Here is a 22,003-nt window from a genome sequence, read left to right as displayed (position 1 = left end):
TTTGAGAGGCGCCGCCGCCTCAGCCGCCCTTGGCGGCGCCCCCGCGCGCCGGGCCGGGCCGGGCCGGGGCGGTCCCGCCGCGCCGCCATTTTGTCTCCCTCGACGGAGGATGCGGCGGGGGCGGCCCGGCGCCGCCCTGCTGCTGCTGCTGCCGGTCCTGGCGGGCACCCCGCCCGGGGTGGCGGCCCCGCGGGCTTCCACTGAGGGTACGGTGGCTATACCGGAGCAGCGAGGGTGGGAAGGGCCGTGGCGGGCAGTTTAAGGGCCTGAAAGGGCGGGGGGGGGGGGGACACGGGGACGGGCTGTGGTGTCCCATGGCTCCCCCCAGACGCACGGGAAAACTTCATCTAGACATTGTACACAGCCGGTGTACAATTTGCACACCTAAAGCTGATGAATTCATAAAGCAGCAGCGACTGGAACCTGCTTACCCTCAATGTACACAAGAAATCCGTATGTAACCAGATGAAATACACACATTTCATACAACCCAAGAAAACAGCCCTGGGATCTGCAGAAGCCGGGCTCCAGCCGCAAACATCAACAATCCTGCAGCAAGTAACACTGTAGATTATAAAAAAAAAAAAAACCTGAAACAAAAACCAACCCCCCCCCCCCCCCCCCCCCACCCAATGCTGCTCTGTTTTCCAGTTTGAACGATACAACTGACTTCTGTTTTGCAGAGTGCGGACAACGGCCGCTCTTAGACAGCGTCTCAGGATCCCGGATCGTAGGTGGACACGACGCTCAGATCGGAGCGTGGCCGTGGTCAGTTAGCCTCCAGATTCACCAAGCTGGTGTACAATTTGCGCACGTTTGTGGTGGAGCTTTAGCTAATGAGAATTCAGTACTTACCGCGGGCCACTGCGTTACACGAAGGAAGTATGTATTCCTGCCAGTACCTCTTTCTATTACGCATGAGGATGGCATAGTAGGTCAGCAAAGCATCACCTGTGGTGTCTCTGAACAAATCAACGGGACACACACGGACTGAGCTCTCACAGTGCAGAACCGATGTGCAGACCCAACCTGTGCAGCTCCTGTTTACCGATACGGCCCGTAGGAGGGACTGGTCGTGGCGCTAAGGACCAAACACCGTCCCCTTGTCACCTTTGCCGTAATGGTCATGTGTGGTGACGGCCGCCGGCCCAGCACAGGATGCAAAGTTATGTCTTTATAAGTCAACATCAGGAAGTCTTGGATACGCGCTTCTGGCTTGGCCCAGAACAACCTTTGTTATTTTAATAAAGGGTCATTTGTTTTTGAGCCAGGTGATGTTTAGGTTAGGTTGGGGGCTTTTTTTTTTTTCACGGAGCTCTAATTTTTCTGATTAATAGATTCACTGCAGAAAGCAAATGTTGCAATATTTAGATTAGAAATGTTACAATTCATTAGTTTTAACACTATTTCCATTTTTTCCTGTTTAATAGAATGAACAATTTAGCACTTAACTGTTTTTTTTTTTTGGACAATATGGTAAAAACATGCCTTAGAACAGGGCTTTTAACTGTACTTGCAGCTGAAATGCAGCAGAATTGCTATCTGATCACTGTTGTCTTTAGTCTTTAACACAGTTGCAAAATCTGCACACTAGTTCATGCAAGTTCATGTCGACTGTGTTGACATAACCATGACCTGAGGGGAACTGAACTGTAAAAATCGCTGAACTTTGGAATTTTACCATTTATCAGGACCTTGGTAGATCAGTTCCTTGTTTCTTTAAATGCACTTTTACAAACATTGATTTAGAGAGGCATTATATCGCAAACAATCAATTTAATTTTTATCTTACACTCTGGAGAATTTTGGAGGTTAATCTGAATTTTACAGCCTGCCCTTTGCTCATCACAGGCCAAATTCAATTCTCACTTATTGTCAGTGAAGATTTTTTCAACATACTTGACTAGAAATGAGGTCTGAATGACTATTTCTAAATTTAATATTAAGTTGATACTCATTATTTGTAACTTCTAGTTAATGGATTTCCCAAATCTAGGTACAAGCACAGTCTTTACAAGCATTCTGGGTATAAGACCGCTTCCTTTCTGCAAAATAAATCCGTGGTTTTATCTTTTTCAAAAGAATATCTCCCGGGAGGCCTCTGCTGAGGTGGGGTGGGAAGCAAAATCTGAGTATCAGCTTAAATCATTAATCTGAATTCACCTTAGAACAGCCATAACCAGCATTAGGCAAAGCGAGTGTTCAAAACAGACAAAATGAAATTAGCCAAATATGTTCCAGAAAATATTTACTACAGAATTTTCAATGTATATTCCTAAAGGCGCATAAGCCAACAGTGAAACAATCGGTTAAAACAATGCCATCAAGAAACGCATTGACTTTAACGTAATTGTAAAAAATACATCAATTCTCTCGTAGGGACCCACATTCCTGGAGAGCTCTTTTGGGCGTGCATAACCTTTGGGAACACGGCGAACACGCAGCAAAAAGAAATATTAGAAGCATCACTGTGCACCCAGAATTCAAGAGAGAAACATTTGAAAATGATATTGCATTATTTGAACTTGATTCCGCAGTACGCTACAGTGACTACATTCAGCCTATCTGCTTACCTCCCGCACACCGTTACCCATACACTGACAATGAAACAGAATGCTTTATTAGCGGTTGGGGACGAACAGCAGAAAAAGGTAAAAATTTGCTTGCGGTGCTGATCAAGTTCTAAGCTACGTAACTAATACGGGGTTCCAGACCCTCAAGCTCACCGAGAGAGAACTGAATTTGTTCAGGTTATGGTCTCATCACACAACGTCATTAAATCCTTCCGCGATTGATTATCTTTCAGTGTTTTTTCCACTGAAAGCAGATTAGATCTACACAGATGTAACCAAAGGCGTAAATTTTCTAGCCTTTCTTCCACGTATAACATGAAAAAAGGAAAATAAACTAGCCTGACTTTCAGATTCATGGTACAGCTACTCAATGTTGTCTGCTAGAAATAGCTTTTTTACTGAAAAACAATTCTGATGCCGTGCATTGTGAACTTAGGGGTCCCCACGGATTTTACAAATGGCTGCACTCCCTCAAATTCTCTCTTTCATCACAATGAGCACAAACTTGGTATGATGGCAGCTGGTGGCGTGCATCTTTCTTGTGTGGAATCCCCATCTTGTGGGGATCATATAAGCTTGCTTGGTAAGTCACCTCTTATTTTGAGGTGAGCGTTTTGAGCAAGGCTAGTAAGCAGTATTGTTATCATCAATGTTTCTTCAGAATAAGAATTGCAAAAACGACATCAAATCAAAGTCTGCAAATCCTTAACCCACTTAAGTTTAAATCTGTTAGAAGTAGGCACAATCTCTCCATTAGGCACACGTCTAAACACGTACTGAAACATGCTTAAGCTAGCTGAACAGGGAAAAAAAGAGCACAGTAAGAATTGCTACACACAACAGCATAAATATTTTACCTTTCTATATGCCGTCTTCCATTAAAGGTAAAACTTCGGCTGTGTTAAAAGAAGCACAAGTGGAAATCATTCCTTCTAGCATCTGTAACAGTTCTGATGCGTATGGAGGTCTGGTTAACAACAACATGATTTGTGCTGGCTCCCGATCAGGAGGCACCGATACCTGTCAGGTAAGAATGAACACCGTGCCCGACCTGCCACTATGGAAAGCCCCAAGCCAGAGTCTCGGGGGCATCATGATGAGCAGCATTTGTAGCGTAATTAATTAAAATGGCAAAAATACTAAAGAGAAAACGTGTCAAACTGCAAAAGCAGCATCGTAAATAGAAAGAGAGATGAGATGGTGATTCCAAAGAAAAAACACATCTCAAAAACATACACGAAGAATTCAGCGATACTCAGCAGAAGACAAGAATAAGTGAAAGGAGAAAGACCGCAAACATATTTATACACCGCTTGCCACAGAGATGTCACTAAATGATATAACATTACACAAACATACGTATGGCTACACACACGCGTATCACTGTTGTACATCCATAGCGTGTGTGAAGCACACAAGCGTCTTGCCCGGTTTTATGCTTTTGAAAGAGAGCAGCAGCATTGGAAAGTGATACGGTTCAGTGGTACGGCAAAGTTTTTATGTAAATGCTGAGCAATCAGCATCTCCTTCTCAGAAAAGACAGTTCTCGGGTCAAAAGCACTAGTGTGCAAACGCTGGGGCACCAGTTGTGACACGGAGACATTTATAATTAAAAGCCATAACGTATTTGTAAGTACTTTGTCGGATATACTTCCTGCTTCCCTCAGCAGTTTTCCTTTAAGTAGGTGATACGGCAAAGATTCAGGGTTGTGTATTCATTGCCGTGTTTCTTGGTACTTACACGTTGTGTGGACAATATATTCTCCTATTAACTGATGAGTGAGAAAGTTTAGGGAGACAAGCCTTGGAATGAAAAGGTGCAAAACCAAAAACAACAACGAAACTTCAGCTAAAGACACAAACTAATGCAGGCACGGTATTCCAGTCAAGGCAGTATCACCCAGCATCACTGAATTTTATCTTAATTTGTCCGTGTACTACTATCCATGTATTACTGTCATTATTACTGTCCAGTTAACTTAGCTGATTAAAAAAAGGGGGGGGGGGGAAGAAGTGGATGCATTACTGCCTTAATTCTACATTGACTCCTGGAAGGGAACGTATGTTACTAGTTTTTCGTATTGTTTATTTACAGGGAGACAGCGGTGGACCTTTAGCGTGCTATCACCCTAGTACCGACAAATACTATCTCATAGGGATTGCTAGTTTTGGAGTTGGCTGTGGCCGACCAAAATTTCCCGGGATCTATGTCCGTTTATCTCAATACAGAAGATGGATAAAATCTGAACTTCTGTTGAGCAACAAGGCTGTGAATCCCGTGAGCAGCACACTTACCATCTTTCTGACTGCGATACGTACAGTACTTGCGTAGACGTTCTAAAGGGACAAACCACCGCGTCATCGTCGCAGAGGCTTGGCCTGCCCGTTAAAACTTTGAAAAGAGCGCTAACTCCCCTTTCAGAATAAATCTAAGAGCCAAAGGACATACACTTATTTTTAGAGGTCATGTTTGCAGTTGTGTTATCTTTTTTGTTTTCTGCCTTTGATATCCATACTAACAGTAGAGGAAACGGTAACAACCTTGACCCTAAGAATGAAATTGAATATAGAAATGTTACCAACTGAAAATACTCTTCTCCCACCCTATTTCTGTGCTTTTCCAGCTATCAGAAGCTTAAGTACTACTTAGCAATACTACCACGATTTTGTAGACGGCAGAGATGCTCCCTCTGCTGGGTGCATACAAAATGTCTTTAGTTAACAGTGGCTCAGCTTTCTGAAAACTAAAAAGGAAAAAAAAACCTGCAGAAAGACAAAAGGTATTCTCCACTAATTATTTTTAGTGATGACTAAAATTTATGCACAAATAACTTCGTACTCTGACTGCTGAAAGGACACGTCAGATAAAAGATCTCTGGCTGCTGTTTCATAGACTAAATGTTTATTCTCGGCCACTGTAAAGGACCTGATACCACACAACGTATGCACATTTGCTCAGCACCGCTGCAGTACTATGTTAATCAAAAATAAATAAGGAACATCAGAATTATATTTTGGCGACTTTATTTACCAAGGTCAAAATTTGCAACCATCTAATTGTTTCGACAAATATTTACAATTCATATAAAGCATGTACTTTTGTTTGGAAATAACCAGCAGAACAGTATTAGGTTCTATCTCTCTTACTCTCAGGATATAGATTTTACTCTCTTACAATCTAGATTTTGAAGTAAATCCAAAATAAGTATTTCATGGTAAGTGATTAAAGAGCAAACTCATGTTACTGTTTAATATTTCCATGATGAAAAATAAGCTGCTCTTTCCGAAACGCTATTTTAAGAGGATAAAAATTTACTAATGTTATGTCTGGCAGCACTACACTTGTTTCACTTGCTGAATACAGAAAGAATTGGCCACCATTTTTTTTACAGTCTTAACACTTGATAGCTTTTTTTATTATTATTCCGTATTACAAAAGAAGGTAAAGGAACAACAGCACACAGCGAGGATCAAAATACCATACAGAGGAGTTACCAAATTAGTTTCAGTACTGTAGGTCAAACCCTCTTAAACATATGCCAAAGAGCGTACACACACCTGATGGGAGACAGAGCGACAAGGTCCAATTCTCTGAGGTGCTAAGCACGTTCCGAGGCGTTCCCTTCTCCTGAAATTCCACTAACAGAAATGGGAGGCACCAAACCCCGCTTTTGGAGCGGGTGCCGAATGTAATGATGTTCTCAGCCTTGCTCGCTATTTTTGATGTGCAACAAAAGCCCTCCTTTTTGACATGATCGCAAACACAAACGTATACTCCAGTTTGGCCTAAAGGAAACGTATCGTGGATCATGTCCGTAACGATCATATATTTAGAAACTTTAGAAAAAAATGCATTTTTATAGCCTACTAACAATGTGATTGTGGAATGCAGTCTTTCTCATACCATTTGCAAAGAGCTCTGCTTGCTAAGAAGTCCATTAATTAAAAAATGAGTAAAATAAAAAATACTGACTGACCATATGATAAGCATTACACATCTAGGGAGTGAGTACATCTTTTAACTTCATTCAGATCTGAGCTAGCACAACACACACACGTAGCTCTAACACCTTTTTAATAGCATAGTCCATAGTGCAATTCCCGCTGACATAACTGGAAGCAGGATTCAGTCCTAACTATGGAAAATAGTGTATTTATTATTCATGCAATAAGCACTGCATACACATTTTTCTATTTCACAGAATCACAGAACCACAGAATGGTTGAGGTTGGACGGGACCTCTGGAGGTCACCTCGTCCAACCCCCTGCTCGAGCGGGGTCACCCAGAGCAGGTTGCCCAGGACCATGTCCAGACGGCTTTTGAGTATCTCCAAGAATGGAGATTCCACACCCAAAAGAGTCCTGATCATGTCAAACATTTAATTTTAACCTGAAACAAATTAAAATCATACAAACTAGAATCTCTGATAGCAATCAGTTCTAATGTGCAGATAATATCAACTGTGGGGAATAAAAAGCCCTGATCTCTTTTTTTTTTTCTTTTTTTTTTTTCCCAATACTCTTTAGGATCCTTTTTTTTTTTTTTGCAAGTTGCCTACAGACATACAAAATTAATTCAAATATCTCCTACACCAAAGAGGATCTCGTTTGACTTTGTACTATCCATAAAAATATATGCTTGAAAATCTGGTTCACAAAATATTTCATTTGTTTACTAAAATGAAATATATAAACTGTCAAAATACGTATATAAACTCAATTTCAGAATTTGTAAAGATCACAATTTAGCTACAAAATATACCAACCATCTACCTGTTTTCAATAGAATATTTTCTTACAAAGATACCATTACTTTGCAAAATATCCCCTACCTTACAAAATTAGTCTGGAAATTTTGCACTACTTTCAGCATATAAACCATATATTAGAACCTCATTAACCCTTTGGTATATATCTTCCATTTTTTATTTTATCGTTCCTCTTCTATTTGGTTTAAATGTTCCAAAGCACAGTAGAATCTCCAGACAGAATAAGCAATGCATGTTTAATTGGATATATAATCAGCACACAATTTATTTTTCAATTATAGATCTTTATCATGCCCAACAACTAAGAACAAACTATTGTGAAATCATTCTTCAGAAACTTCTGTTCACCAGTACTCGTTCTACCACACCGTACTTTAAAATAATTGGATGTGTTGAATTCTCTTAAGAAAAGTCAACACCTGATTGCATGTGCCTCAGACATTTTCGGGACTAGGCCTCTCACTGCTTTCTGCAGATCCTTTCCAAATTTGATAAACACAGCAAACGTCGAAAAAAAACCCCCAACTTTTTAAGCTGTCAGCTGAGAAAGAGTAAACATAATTTATACCTCTAGCAAAGTATTAGCTTTTTTTATCATCTGCACCTGTAAATAACAACTTACAGGTTAAAATAAAAATATTTACATACAAATAACTGAAAGAAAAAGTAAGGATTGAAAAAGAGTAAGAAATCAAAACATATACTGGTTATAAATGTTACTAATAATGTCAACTATGGCAAGGATTCCATTTCATCCGCATTTTAACTGCAACCAAATATTGCCTCCGTTACAAGAGGTATTTGTAGAAATTTTCAAAGAAATGCTAATCACCTGCCTCGTAAAACGTGACTGTCCTTTTATTGTAGATGCAATCTTGACTTTATAAAGTTTCCAGTTGTGCCAGCAGGAATTTTGGTGAGGTTTTCTTGTTTCCTTTTTGTACTTTGTCACCAACATGTTGTAAATAAAATCTATATAGTCTTTAAGTTGTGAAATCTAGGTAGAAAAGTTTCATTTTTGACCTTTCATCTAGTTTAAAAAATTCAGTATAAAAAAAAAATTCTCCTCTGAAATTTAAACAGTCCACAAAAGTTTTACCTTCTTTTCTTACACACTTTTATGACAGTAAAGATCTTTCAAAGTTTTTAGCTCTTCAATTAGAGTTTTGTTCTGATTTTCCAGGACCGCAACTCGATTTTCCAGACATTTAACATACTCTTTCTTCTTTCTACGGCATTCTCGAGCAGCTTCTCTGGAAGACAAGCAGAAGTCATTGTTTATTTTAGATTTGAGACGTGTCTATTTTATGACTGTTACGATTCTGACCAATATGAGAGGAGAGAGCCGGCACTGCCATCGTGAACAAACCAAACTGACAAGTACACAATCATAGGTGCAGAGCATGAAATTCAGCAGTATCTGGTAACACACATGGTAGTCAATCTGCAGGGAAAAAACAGTTTCTTTCCGCCAAACTGTGTGAGACGGAACACGTGGCGTGTTTTGGTCAGAATTTCCAGTGTTTTCAGTCGCTGGATGCAGCATACCATACTGATGGCGCAGTCAGTAAAGTTAGCTTGCAAGACTCGTAATTTCTCCTTTGAAGATACATTTCAGCACACTAAACTAACAAATCAAAGCAGCCCACGTGCACTTACATACCTGTTCTTCATCAGCCTTATTTCTCGTTTCAACTGCGGATCATCTGTCTTACTTGTCTGTGATGTCAGAGTGACAGGAGATGTCATCACCACAGTCTGAGGAAGGGATGTGGTAGTTGGTGTGGTGCGGATCTGGTAAGTCTGCATGTCTCCTGACGCAGCTGTTGCGATAATAGCATAAGACATCAAAACGTGGTAGCGTTAGAAAGTTACACTTGCGTTAGTGATGGGGATTTCTAACCGTTGCCAGAAGGCGTACTCACTCTGCACTACCACCTGGTTGCTGGGTACAAGTATCTGTTGACCATCTGATGTTTGCGCGTACTGCAGTATCGTTGTCCCAGGCTGAGTACCGCCAGCATTTGTCATCGTTAGTGTCTGCAGACCTTGCACACCATCTGTACCTGGGCTGGCCAGCTGCAATCCATTTGCAGCAATGGCAACTTAAAGAAAAAGGAACATGCACAACAGTGTGTGTAGCTGTATGTTATAACATACAGATGAAGGTAAATCTGGAGGTGTACAGCTATTTCCACTGCTGAAAAATACTGCCAGTTTTGGAAGGCTTTTTTCTTCTGTCACTTTCAACTATCAGACCTTGCTGCTGGGTCCTTACTAAACATATTGGGTGTAAGTGGCCAGGTGTTGGTAGCGGGGGGAGCCGCAGGGGTGGCCTCTGTGAGAAGAGGTCTGGGACTGCCCCGAGCCGGACACCAGCTCCACATGGACCCACGCTGGCCACAGCTGGTGGAAACGTCCTTAAGAAAGGGCAAAAATCCGACAGGCAAAGGAGCGAGGGGCGGGGGGAAGTGAGAAACAGCAGTGTGAACACCACAGGGATGGAGAGGAGGTGCTCCAGGTGCCGGAGCAGGCTGCTTTTTGGCTCACAAGCACAATGAATACTAGGTGATAAAATCAAAGGAACGAATCCTTTTTTTTGCTACCTCCCTGATATCACAGGAACACCTTTTGGTGTGGCCCTATGATAGATATAATGGTATCTTCACTGATCTTACGTTTTGGACTAAATCTAACACTAGAAGGCTGCTATGTATTCCGTAACAACATCCTTTGAATGTCTTGTCTTAATATGCAAAAATTAACACAATGAAGCATTGAGTTTATCTGGAGTCTTTAGATACCGGTCTATTGCCATGTAATAACAGTACTAACTTCATTAACTGTTAGATAAATAGCCAAACCTTTTGAGTTTCATCTTAGTCAAATATATAACAAAAAGAAAATCTGTATTTTGAGGCAAGTTGAATAAAAAAATGTGTCCAGTTAGGCACATATTTTGTATAACGTACTGTACTGTCCAGTGCTCGTCTGGTAGATAGGCGTGGGAACGGACATAGATGTAACAGTAGAGACCCCAGGACTCTCCTCATCTCCTTTTCTATCACGTGTATCTTCCGAAGAAAGATCTTTCAAAATTTTCCTATTAAAAAACAGAGTTTCTTTATCAGCTCTAATAGTAGGCAAAAACTAGAAATTACTGCAACAACAGTTACAAACTGCTATCCCTATTTTGTATTACAGAAATAAACACTCAAATTTTGATGTACAACACCTTTTGGAATTAACAAAATTTTGTATGAGGTGACTGCCTCAAACTCCTTCTGTAATTACACTTCTGTAGTTTATATAGTCCAGTTTTTTAGTTAAATATTTGAATCATTTTATGAGCTAGGAGCAATTCAAGTCAGCTACTGATTTATAAAGTATGCGTATGTGCAAATCAGCACAAATTCCAGATTTTCAATCATTACCCTCTAAAAGCCTTAGATGTTTGAACTGGTAAGCCTGCAATGAAAACCTGCAGCATTTGCAGTAGATTTCAGTAATCTCCAGAAAAACGGTGCGCTGAAAACTAGCACTGCGGCTGCATCATTTCATTTCAGTAAAAGCTGCATCAGTTTCCACCATAAACATTTTCTGGGGATATATAACTGGCCTAATAAGAGGCTTTTCTGATTTACAACTTGATCCTCTAATTCTCTCAAGAATAGGCTTTGTATATCCAATTAAAACCAGTTTGCTCTGTCTGGTGTCAGAATAAACCACAAAGGAGTAGATTACTACAGAAAAGTTTAAAAATTAGCTCTCTTGCTCTTTCAGTACACAGTAAGACTTTCCATTTCTTTTCTGCATTTAATTTCACTCTTGCACAGCTTCTCAAACAACCCATGTCCTATGTAACAATACCCTATGAAACCAGGCACATGTCTATTTAAAAGAAGAACCAACGGAAGCATGAATTTTATGCATCTTACCCCAGGCCAAACGATGAATTAGTGGCAGTTATATGAAGAGAAAAGCAGAACTGACGACTCCTGATCCCAAACCCGCACGGCTAAACAGTTCTCCCACAGAAGCTCTGCTTACAGCTTGTCTTTTCCTATCCTGGCTACTTTAACTGAAGATTCAGAATTGCTCTTTTCCACCACTGTTTTTGACTACATGCAACATAATAAAATCCCTCCTAAATTATTTGTTCTGGTACGTAATTCAAGATGAGATAAAGCTGTCAGAAAGTACTAAGAAGAGTGGATAAAACATTCAAAAAATGAAAAGCAGTGGCAGAAGCGGGCACAATAATCACAGATAGGAGTACCAGGTAGGTTCATAAACTGTCTTCTAAAATTTTCAGAACGTTATTGTAAAAAAATACTAAATTTTGTGTTAAGTTTCTAACAAATTTATTATTTGAAAAGCCAGGATGTGGCATTTGACTACACTCCTCATTTCAGTAAAATGCTACAACTGAGTAAAATTACAGCTGATAAACAATTTTTCCTATGCCACATCATGTTGAAGCTGATGTCCAGTTAAGTCAAAGTTTTCTTGTAGCAAATGATAGCTAACATGGCATCCTCAAAACATTTACTGCATGAACAGACCCAATGCGTGTTTCAAGAGAAAGAAAACAACTTAGAGGTTGACAGAATACATGAAGCTACTGAAAGAAGTTGCTATTTTGGTTTCAAATAAAAAATTACAAAATATATTACATACAGTACTTACCGGTAAGATGGACGACGAGCTAAGATGCCTCGAGCTTTCTGTGAAGAGCCTATGCTATCTGATGAATCCTGAGAATCTTCACTCTCAGACAAAGAAGATACCTAAAAAACACATTCCATGTGGTTATCGGGTGCACTTCAGAAGAAATGCCCAGAAGAGATTACACATTTTAATTGCGTATGAGCTAAAGCTGCATGAAAACTACACAAATGCAGCTAATTACAAAGAGAAAGAAAAAATGGTGGATTTCTAGTTTCAGTGCTATCTCCTATTTCTAGCAATTATCAAAGACTGTTACATTAGTAAGATCACAATGAAACAGACACCTCCCCAAAAAAAAAGGAAGCTCAAGAGATTCTCCCAAACTATTTATCACATTAAAAGCTGGAAAACATCCGCCATCTGAAGCTAGCTGTTCTAGCTGGATTAAACTGCAGGATTAATCAATCCAGAATGTTTAAAACAGCAGTGTGAAGAAATACAAATGGTTTATTATTTTCATAAAAATCATACAAGCCTAACTATCTCAACAGCTGATGTGGTCTGAAGAGGTAAGCCACTCCCACACATAAATTTGTCTAAGGAGCTGGTGGGAAAGGAAACAGGAACACCATTTATTTACAAAGACAAACATAGAAAATACTTGAAATCTTTTATGTAGACAGAAAAGCAGTCTATTTTGTTGGTCAGAATACGAGTCAAAGGAAAGTAATATTTAAGGCAGCAGCATATCAGGGAGTAAATATGCAAAGTATTCTCTGTAATTTTCTCTTTATTCCACTGTGTCCTCATACAGTTGGCACGTGTTATTTTTTTCTCTGATGCTCCTTATTAAATACAAGCTAACAAAACATTTATTTGTACTTATCTGTGTGCCAGCCACAAAAAGTCAAGAAGAATGCATGCAGCCCGGCATTTCTCACTTAACTGCTGCTACAGAGACAAAAAGAGCAACCTACTACCAACATTTAAAATAAAGCTGCTCATGTATTACTTTTTTTCCCCCCTTAGAGCAATAAGGCCACAACGTTCATAAATTACAGAAAAAAAAAAAAAAGGAAAGAATACAGTCAGCGGGGACCCTGCAACTAGAACGCAATGATAGGGAAGGGATTAGTGGAGACTCAAGTAAAGACAACCTACTAAAACAGATGCTTAACTGTTTTCAGAAGAGAGAAATGTGTTTTCTTTTCCATGATCTGATGTTACAGGAACAATGATAGCTGAAAATGCATCATACGTTTACTTTTCATGGTTTATCAATTTAACGTCATATGAATAGATAAGCACAGTACAAAGGATCAGTGACAAATTAATGTGTTTAAGCGCGGTTCTTCCAGTCATTCGGCTGACTAGTGCAGTTATTTCACAGTGTAACTCCAATGTCATGCTGCCCAGAGAGCTCTCTGCAGCCAAGGACTGAATGAAGTAGTTACAGACTCGACTGTAAAATCCCCAAGGCACCCCTCTGAAGTGGCTTGTACAAAAATCATATGGCAAATGAGTAAGAGAATACTTAGGTACCACAGAAACGGAGTTACAGTGTACGTGAGGGGAGCAATCAACAGTTCATCCACCATCGTTCAGGTCTACCTTTTCCAAACACACATTCTTCTTCACTGGGTTATTCTATACTCTCTTCATTTTGGTATTGAAACACACTGATTGCACGTCTGTTAGGAGCACCAACTAAAGAGTTGCGGTTTTGTTTTGTTTTTTTTATAAAGGGAAGCAATGTCAAATAGTTTAATTTCAACTCCAAAGGCAACTTTAGCACTGCAAATAATTTCAACATTAAGAACGATGTATCCCGAAAATACCGTCACTGGATGGCTCGCAGCAGGGCCCAAAAGGCTGCACTGTGGCAGAGTTAGTCTGACAAGCCGTTACAAGTCTTTTCACGTACATAACACAGGATTCTTGGTTGTTTAACAGACATTCTGTAGTTACCTGCACTGTTTGCACCTGGGGTGAGTGGATTACAGAAGAGGACTGCGCTGTCTGAATGACTCCCTGGACCTGGACTTGTTCTCCAGGAAGCTGAACAACTGTCAGGGGAGCGGGACCTCTTAGAGACATCTACAACAAATCAAAGAATCATTAACAAAAGCTGTAGTTTGTTCTCCAGTATTCAGAAAGCGTATATACATGTAGGAAAACTAGTGGAGAACATGCATTAGCAGATGCTTCTTTTAAGCCTAATTAAGTCACAGAAGGTATCCTTTACAGATATACATTTTTGAGATACATATCTGCATACAAAAAAGGCTGAAACAGTTACTTATTTGACTTAGGTTAGGGGGAAAATCAAACGTAGCATTGTGTGCAAAAGATTAAAATGCTGCAACTTAAAACCAAGCAGTTCTAAATGAACCACAACGAAGCAGACTTCTTGAGAATCATCGAGACTGAGCACGATTGCTTTCATGTGACTCCATCCATATGCACAGATAAAGCCCCACATTTGTGGCGGTTCATTTTTTTAAGCTTTGATTCCATTTTAAGAGTGTCTTAGACTTTGATGAGCAGAAATAAAAGTGCTGAATAAGTAGCCTTAATTCTCACTAAAGTTAATAGGAGTTTAGCGCCCTATCTAAATCAAGATGAAATCACTGACAAGACTAGGGGCTTAGGACGGATCAGACTAACAATACTAAACTGATGCAGAAGGTAGCATGAATAATGTACATATTTGGTGTTCTTGGATTTTTTTTTTTTAAGCAACCGGTACGAGGCTACGGTTCAAAAAGTTCACAGAGAAGAAACCACAAGAGTTAAGCACAGCAAAAGCTGACCAATCTACTTAGAAAGTTCAAGGCACAAGGGCCGTACGAAAGACACCAGACCAGGAAGGAAACTGAAGGAGACAAGGTATGCAAGCTCTGGACAAGGAAGAAGAACAAAGAGCAGATGTTTTCCAAGTAAAAATTACAGCATCTGTTCTTTAAGGTTTTAAAATGATCAATTTCAATAAATGTTGTAGCTGGAATCTAGGTTTAATTGGCAAAAAGTTAATTACTACTGCTACTCCTATTAAAAATACTTTTTACATTCTAGCAGATTTGTATTTTTGATGTTGAACTCGCACGAGCCTTTGCACTTAAAAATTGATTAAAGTTATACACAGAGATGCACAAGTAAATAACCAGTTTCCTCACCAAATTTCTTCACTACTTTTATTATTCTGGAATATACGAAAAGATGAAGGGAACATTAAAACTCATACAGCTAACTTTTCATTTAATACTACTTTCATATCATACATCATAATATTAAGTTACACTGGCAACCTTATATAAAAACAGATCAGAAAAACAGCCTGTAAACAAACAACAGGATGCTTGCTGATATTCTATCCTGTCTTTGCCTCATGCAGTTATCTAAATATTGCATCAAAAGCTACATCGCCTCCACAGGGCAAACAGTGGACGAGCTGCAAAACTTTGTTGTTTCACAGGACGGCTACGTGGCTGTGGGAGCAGACTTTACCTAGAAAGAGATGCTCTGTCAGAGGCAGAAAGTTGAATCATGAGAAATCCAGGACAAAGCTCTGAAAGTGATGTTACTTTGTAGTAAGTATGTCAAATTTCCAACTTCATATGATTTATTACATTAAATACATTCATGTTGGGCTAAAATCCAAGTGTTTCCATGGTGCTGAGCACCCAGGATTGCCATTACTACAAAAGGAGCTGTAAATGCTTTTTCTGGAAAAAAAAAAATGAACATTAGGTCTTTGCTTCATTACTAAGCAGCTCCTGTATGTCAGGTCGATGACGATTTCAAAGGACGTACAACCTAACAAAAATGCTGGGCTGCATTTTTGCATTGTACGAGCACGAAATTTAATTTTGGTCTTTTGAACGCAAGCCATTTTACTAATTTTGTGTCGTCCATCAACAAACAAGTACATTTTTCTCAACCTTCTTTTGTTTTTTCTTCTCTGTGTGTTTCTAAAACTCAAGAATTAATATAGTTTGTAGTACATAAAAAACGGCTCTTAACTACCTCAAATGTTTGCTGAGATTTGGCCCAGGCTTTACCTGTTGAGCAATATGAGAGAGCTGAGCTGCCTGTAGTGTTGTACCTTGTACAGCTGATGTTTGTGAAGGCGTCACTGAACTGTTACTGCTGCTCTTGTGCACCTCTTCCATAATCAACTACAAGAAAAATAACGAGTTAAATTCAGTTAATGATAAATTTGAACAGCAGATAGGTGCCCAACTTCCACGGATATTTTAGAGAATCTCAGTGCATAATGCTTTTAGCCTTATTTGGACATTTTTAATTAGTTCTTTGTCCTTTGATGTCACTTTCTATTATGGAATAGCACAGCATTTTTTGTTACTTCCCCTACGATACCCCGAGCATTGTTACGCCTTCGCACGGGGACAAGAGAGGAAAGACACGGTGGGAGCCTTTCCACCCGCCCCGTGGGTTTGGGCAGGTCGAGCACAGCACCCAGCACGCCGCCTCTCGAGGCCTCAGAGCCCAGAGCGGCACGAACCCCCGTTTCGGAACAGGAGACAAGTCCCGTTTCGCCCTGACAACACCTGCAGTCCAACCGTCTGTCAGCACCGGTTCAGACCTACCCCATGCTGAAGTTTACTGTCAAATGTGTTTACTGAATTTCCTGGTTTTTCATGAAAACAAACAAGTCATGAGATCTAGGAAGAAAACCAAGGTGAAGCATTTATACTGAAGAATACCTTGCTCTAAGTAAAATAATTTTCCAAAATATTTTACCCAAGCTACCAGCCAAACCTATTTTAAAACGTCTGAAGGTGTATAAAAACAAAACAGGGACTCAAAATCAAAGCACAGAGATCACAGTTTTGAATTTTAAACCCTGCAAAAGTCACTCCGTCTCCATATAATACAGTCAGTCACACTTCTCTCATTTCTAAGATTTTATATTTAACTGTTCAACATGTCTTGACAGCATCCCCCCTCCAATATTGGGGGATTTAGTGATGTAAAAACGCATGCTTTTAGGTGGGGTGAGTGGGCGGACCAGCCTAGAGCATTAAAAGATGATCGGTGAGTGTTAAACATTTTGTCACAGAAGGTTTGAAACTGTTGAAAGGACAGTTGCTATGAGACTGGAAATTACATTTCTTTCTGTGGAAATGTGAGTCATTGATTTTTCCCTACTGAGATAAACCACAGCTCTTGCAGCCTGACATATACTTAGAGGGTAAAAAGTCAATGTACACCAAGAGCAGAATCTTGTTCTTGCAATCCTTACTCATCTGAGGAGCCCCGCTGCAGAACTCCCCAAATAAGTTACTAAAACAGGACTTTGTGGAGAGAAAACTGATGGTTGGGCGATACGTGAAACCGTATCCTTTGTGGCACAGAACAAACGTTCTCTAACATATGATACAGCTTCCCAACATACTTATGTCTATAAACATACAACGATTCATTCGGAGTTTAAGCTGAAGCAGCACAATGAAGGCTTCACTCTGGAATAAAAAGCTCACGGGAGCAGGGCAGTGCTTCAGCTGTTCCCAGCTTCTGGAAACCTTCAGCTAATCAAAACTATCCCGACTGCCTTTGCTAAGAGTATCACGTCGCTGCTGCTGCGAATGCAAGAGTGCTTTCCCCTCCGCATCGCCAGGAGCGTGAATCGGAGTCGAGGATCCCGACTGACACCCTGCTCGACTTCACGCCGCTCACGCCTGCAAGAAACCAGCCCCGGTGCAGCAGCGGAGCAATGCAATTCTAACATTTTCCTTCTTCAGTTGCTACTGCTGCAGAGCTCGCCTGAAAGTCGGAAAGACTGTTTTGGCTTTTTTTTTTTTTTTTTTAAGGAAAGAAAATTGAGAACGGAAGTAATTTAAGTATCTTGAAGCGATAAAAAAAAAAAAAGAAGAGCAGAATCAACGACAAGCATGTATAAGGGACGCAACTTTATATACCCTCTAATGTAGTTTTAGGTTTTTTAAAAAGGAAAATCTACGTTTTGTACCCCTGCAAAGGGAGACATTCTAAGCGTCACGAGTAAACAGGGCACCGTCAAACTGAAATCCAGTCAACAGCAAAAATTAAAATAAATTTCCAGTGCTACAGAAACACCCAATTCATTTCTGTAGTGCTAAACCACACTCTGTCTCTCCCTCCCTCTTTTACTGTTTTTCTCTGCCTTATTGTCCCATGAAAGACTCACAACAGCAGCAAAGTAGGCTGCAAGAAACAATGAAACTGATAGATACAAAACCACCCAAAATAAACAAACCGGGGAGAAAGCACAAAGGCTTTTGCTGATCTTTCTCTCATAGGTGTGAAGTCCTACTTACAGGAATAAAAGATAAAGTATTTCCCATTATTAACATGATTTTTCAAGTTCACTTCATCTCTGCTTGCTCTGCAATATTTAACTAAATAGTCATCCAACATCAATGAATCTTAGTAAAATAATATTAATAAAAAAAGATTTAGCAAGCGATTTTAACAAGGTGAAAGTTACTACTGCATCTCATATCCTCCACTGGATAAAGGAGATGCAACACGCTATTTGGCCTCGCACGACTGTCTCACAAGACGACCCACATGCCTCTACCTTGTTGAAACAACTTATTTAGCTGGAAAAACGCGAATTTTCCATTGGAATGGCCTTCTGTGAACACATGAAACAGCAGCTACCATCTACCAGCTTTCAGAAAGACGGTTCCACTGAAAAACCTCAACCTGCAAGTTCTCAAGCTTTGAAAAGAAGTACCAAAGACGGAAAATAATCAGGGTTTCAGCTTTTTACACCACAGTTAAAACTACTTCCAGCAACAGAATATACATTTAGCTGAAACCAGCTGCACAGTTTGGGGTGAAGGAAGTTTTACACGTCACAGAGTACTGAGGGGAGGGAATTCATAAAAGCAACACCCGATGTTTTATCAGCCAGAAAATAATTACTGTTCCGATCCGTATGAAAACCATGTTTTTATGATCAGACAGGTAAGGATGATGCTTTTCAGAATAAAAACAATGCCTCCACACAGCTACATCTCCAAAGTAATTTCATTTAAATGAAAGGATTTTGCAATAGCAGTATTATGAAGTTTCTTTTGAAGGACTTTTAAACTTCTGAGAATCGGCGCTCTCCAGCCAAAGACACACATCTCACTTTAAACCTGAGTTTGAGGCTCAAACATATCTTCCTTTTAAACAGAAATGGGAACATCGCATTTCATTGTGGGCAAGTTCAATTTACCATCCTGAAGTTCACATATACCCTCCTAACACCATGTTCCTTACTCTGAACCACCACTCAAGAACCACTTAAAAAAAACCCCTAAATGACTGAGGAGCATCAATTAAAAGAGACAAATAAACAAACAAGAAAAACCCGTTCCCACAACTCTCACTAATCCTGATGGAAAATATCCTAAACCGCTGCAGAGTCGGTCCCCTTACAGACATACTGCGCCTGCGCGGTAACGAGCTTCCCAAGACTTTACTCTGAATCACTCTTTACTTCAGTGTCCCATGAACAGCTCTCTTGTCCTTGCTATTTTGTTTTTGCCTGTTTACAATGCAGATTATCTGAGACAGTGATTGTCTCTAGTTAAATGCTCATAAAATGACTAAAATCATGGGTTCCCAGCCTCAGGTGAAGCTTCAAAGCATAATCAGGAGGCAAAGAATAAGATAACGGAATATAAAAGCTGTACGTTAAGGCAAGGAGAAGTGAGCTGTAGTGTGAGAGCACCAAAGGAAGAAACCAAGTTCCGTTTTGTCCTTCTAAATCCAGCAGAGGAAAGGCCCGAATATTTCAGTATTGAAATATTGTAAGAGGCAATTGATTTTTTTTTTAAAGACTTTATAAAGTCAGAAATCAAAGAATACTGGACGCAGAATTTTATTCTCAAATACTAAGTGACGAGTCAAATACTGACTTATACAAATTACAGAAAGTGAATTAAAACATTTGGTGAAATTATACTCAAGTAATCTGGTGAAATTTTGGATTTTTTAATGTCTCAAAACAAGCTGTCTTCACCAGCTACAGCAGTTAAAATACTGTTTACCTAGTTTTGCAATTAAGACACTTGGGGAAAGTTTTTTCACCCCGAAGACTGACAGAACTCCAGTTTTTTCCAGGAGCCAGTGAAAGACGGAGGCAAAGGACAGCACATCCTACCAGCTCATGCCAGAAAGCAAGCGAGGAGACTTGAGTCACCGTACCCAGTTACGGCTCCGGATTCCATTCTACAAACACACGTAAGGATACTCCTTAAAACTTCAGGAGTACTCCCCGTGTTTTCCTCCACTCACCCCCTGCCCCAGCCTTCTACAGCGAAACGAAGCTTAGCGAGCATTCCCATGACAAGCAGCTTCAGAAATAAAAGCCCGCAGTCTAAAACCGTATACGGTATATTGACATAAGCGATCTTGGTATTTGTGAGAGGAAATATCAGTGAGATCATTCACGAACAACCTGCATCCCGCTGCCTTGAAATCAACCCGGTACTCATTGCCGTGAGCGTCGGAAGACACGGCTCACGAAAACGGCACTCTGTCAAAATTAATGGGAAAAAAGAGGTAATCACTCCATTTTTCATCGGTCGATCTCAAGGGCCTCTGGAGAAGAGACCACCGCTGCCCTTTCACTGAAGGCCGAGTCAAACAGGGCCGAAGTCGCCACCCGAGAGCTCCGCGCCGGAGCCGGGGGGGCCCCCCTCTCCCCACCCCCAGCCCCCCGCGACCCCCTCCCCGCGGTCCAGGAGGCTCCTCCGCGGCGCCGGCCCTGCCCCGAGACTCGGGGCGGCGGGACACCAGCACCCGGGGCGAAGCGGGGGCGCGGGCCCGGCGGCAGCCTCTCCCGGTGCGGGGCGAGCGGCCCCAGGCCGCGCGGGGAGCGCGGCGCCTCGGACCCGGCGCACCTGGCTGGGGCGGCGGGGCGGGAACTCCCCGGAGGTCCTCCGCAGCGGCCTCCCGCCGGGAAGGGGCGAGGCGGGCCCCGGCTGAGGGGAGCGGCCGCGCCGCAGCCCGGTCCCCGGCCTGTGGCGGGACTCAGCCATTCCCTCGCGGCCCGCAGGAGAGCGCGCTGCGGGGAGGGACGGCGCCGGGCCCTGAGAGGAACGGAGCGGCGCGGCGCGGCGCGGCCCGGCCGGGCCTGGCCTAGGCCCGCGGCCGGCGGGGGCGGCGGGAGCGGCCGCTCCAGGCCCGGCGGGGGCGGGGGGGGGGAAGGGGCGGGCGGGCCGGCCGAGGGGGAGGGGGCGGCCTCCCCCGCCCGCCCGTGCCTCGGCGGCGCCCGCTCTTACCTCAGAGGCCCGCCAGGCCCCGCCGGTGGCCGCGCGTGGGGAGAGCCGCCGCCGCCGCGCTCGTCTCCGCCTCAGGAAACCGGCGCCGGCGGCATCGTAAACACGGCGGGCCCGCGCGGGACGCTCGGGGTGGGCGGGCTGCGACCATAGAGTCCCCGCGGAGGCCTCGCCTAGAAATCCCCACCATAGAGTTCCCGCAGCATAGAGCCCCGGAGGCGGAGGCTAGAGCGTCCGCTCTGGGCGCCGCCTCCGCCCGGCGGTTTCCAACCCCGGGTACCATAGAGAGGCGGCGATAGAGCGCCGCTGCCGGCCCGAGGGCGGGAAGGTGCCTCCGGCGGCCCGCGCAGCGCCGAGCGTGCAGGCCCCGGCCCCGGCCCCGGCCCCGGCCCCGGCCGGGAGAGGGGGGCGCTCGCCTGCACGAGAACCAGAGAATTTCCCTTTATCCTCGACCGGGACGCGGGGGTGCACAGCCAGGCGTAAAGTAAAGCGCCGAACAGTAGCGAGAGTGCAGCGGGGTTGGCCTTTACCCCGGCAAAAGTGGCCTTCCAGCGCAGGGGCGCGACGGTTGTTCCCTGATCTCTAGCTGCTTCGCTTTTATTTTTAATCTTTAGAACAGCTGTATTACTGAAAAGGAATTTCAGGCATTGCACAGCGACCGCTTCAGACTAAACAAAGGTCAAACGTGTAAAGGGAGGGGGGAGGATT

At 42.2% G+C, this 22,003-nt stretch overlaps 2 protein-coding genes across 5 annotated transcripts; one reads left to right on the top strand and one right to left on the bottom strand.

Annotated features, from left to right (window-relative positions):
• The first annotated feature begins 109 nt into the window (after positions 1 to 109).
• TMPRSS12 (transmembrane serine protease 12) lies at positions 110 to 5,580 on the top strand. Its single transcript, XM_076360427.1, has 5 exons — positions 110 to 206; positions 684 to 882; positions 2,380 to 2,651; positions 3,458 to 3,600; positions 4,669 to 5,580. The coding sequence occupies exons 1-5, from the start codon at positions 110 to 112 to the stop codon at positions 4,903 to 4,905; spliced, it is 948 nt and encodes a 315-aa protein (XP_076216542.1). The 3' UTR covers positions 4,906 to 5,580.
• ATF1 (activating transcription factor 1) lies at positions 5,581 to 21,523 on the bottom strand. 4 transcript variants are annotated; one of them, XM_076360424.1, is made up of 8 exons: positions 21,299 to 21,523; positions 16,076 to 16,192; positions 13,983 to 14,111; positions 12,033 to 12,133; positions 10,316 to 10,446; positions 9,269 to 9,448; positions 9,007 to 9,166; positions 5,581 to 8,596 (listed from the first exon to the last, which is right to left on the bottom strand). In XM_076360424.1, the coding sequence occupies exons 2-8, from the start codon at positions 16,184 to 16,186 to the stop codon at positions 8,452 to 8,454; spliced, it is 957 nt and encodes a 318-aa protein (XP_076216539.1). In that variant the 5' UTR covers positions 16,187 to 16,192; positions 21,299 to 21,523; the 3' UTR covers positions 5,581 to 8,451. The 4 variants fall into 4 exon arrangements, with proteins under 4 accessions (XP_076216539.1, XP_076216537.1, XP_076216538.1 ...); XM_076360422.1 differs by lacking the exon at positions 21,299 to 21,523 and adding an exon at positions 20,918 to 21,115; XM_076360423.1 differs by lacking the exon at positions 21,299 to 21,523 and adding an exon at positions 20,473 to 20,505.
• Positions 21,524 to 22,003: the final 480 nt, after the last annotated feature.

Source organism: Aptenodytes patagonicus, chromosome 27, assembly GCF_965638725.1.
Source record: "Aptenodytes patagonicus chromosome 27, bAptPat1.pri.cur, whole genome shotgun sequence".
In the NCBI taxonomy this organism is placed as follows: domain Eukaryota; kingdom Metazoa; phylum Chordata; class Aves; order Sphenisciformes; family Spheniscidae; genus Aptenodytes; species Aptenodytes patagonicus.
This window is presented reverse-complemented; position numbering and strand designations above follow the sequence as displayed.

What these genes read in the sequence shown, in the direction of transcription:
- TMPRSS12 (XM_076360427.1), top strand. Translation starts at nt 110, where the DNA reads ATGCGGCGGGGGCGGCCCGGCGCCGCCCTGCTGCTGCTGCTGCCGGTC. An exon ending in CACTGCGTTACACGAAGGAA is followed by an intron (nt 883 to 2,379) that starts GTATGTATTCCT and finishes ATTCTCTCGTAG; the next exon opens with GGACCCACATTCCTGGAGAG. An exon ending in GGGACGAACAGCAGAAAAAG is followed by an intron (nt 2,652 to 3,457) that starts GTAAAAATTTGC and finishes CTTCCATTAAAG; the next exon opens with GTAAAACTTCGGCTGTGTTA.
- ATF1 (XM_076360422.1), bottom strand. Translation starts at nt 21,055, where the DNA reads ATGGCTGAGTCCCGCCACAGGCCGGGGACCGGGCTGCGGCGCGGCCGC. An exon ending in CAACCAGGTGGTAGTGCAGA is followed by an intron (nt 9,167 to 9,268) that starts GTGAGTACGCCT and finishes TTATCGCAACAG; the next exon opens with CTGCGTCAGGAGACATGCAG. An exon ending in ATAAGGCTGATGAAGAACAG is followed by an intron (nt 8,597 to 9,006) that starts GTATGTAAGTGC and finishes CTTGTCTTCCAG; the next exon opens with AGAAGCTGCTCGAGAATGCC.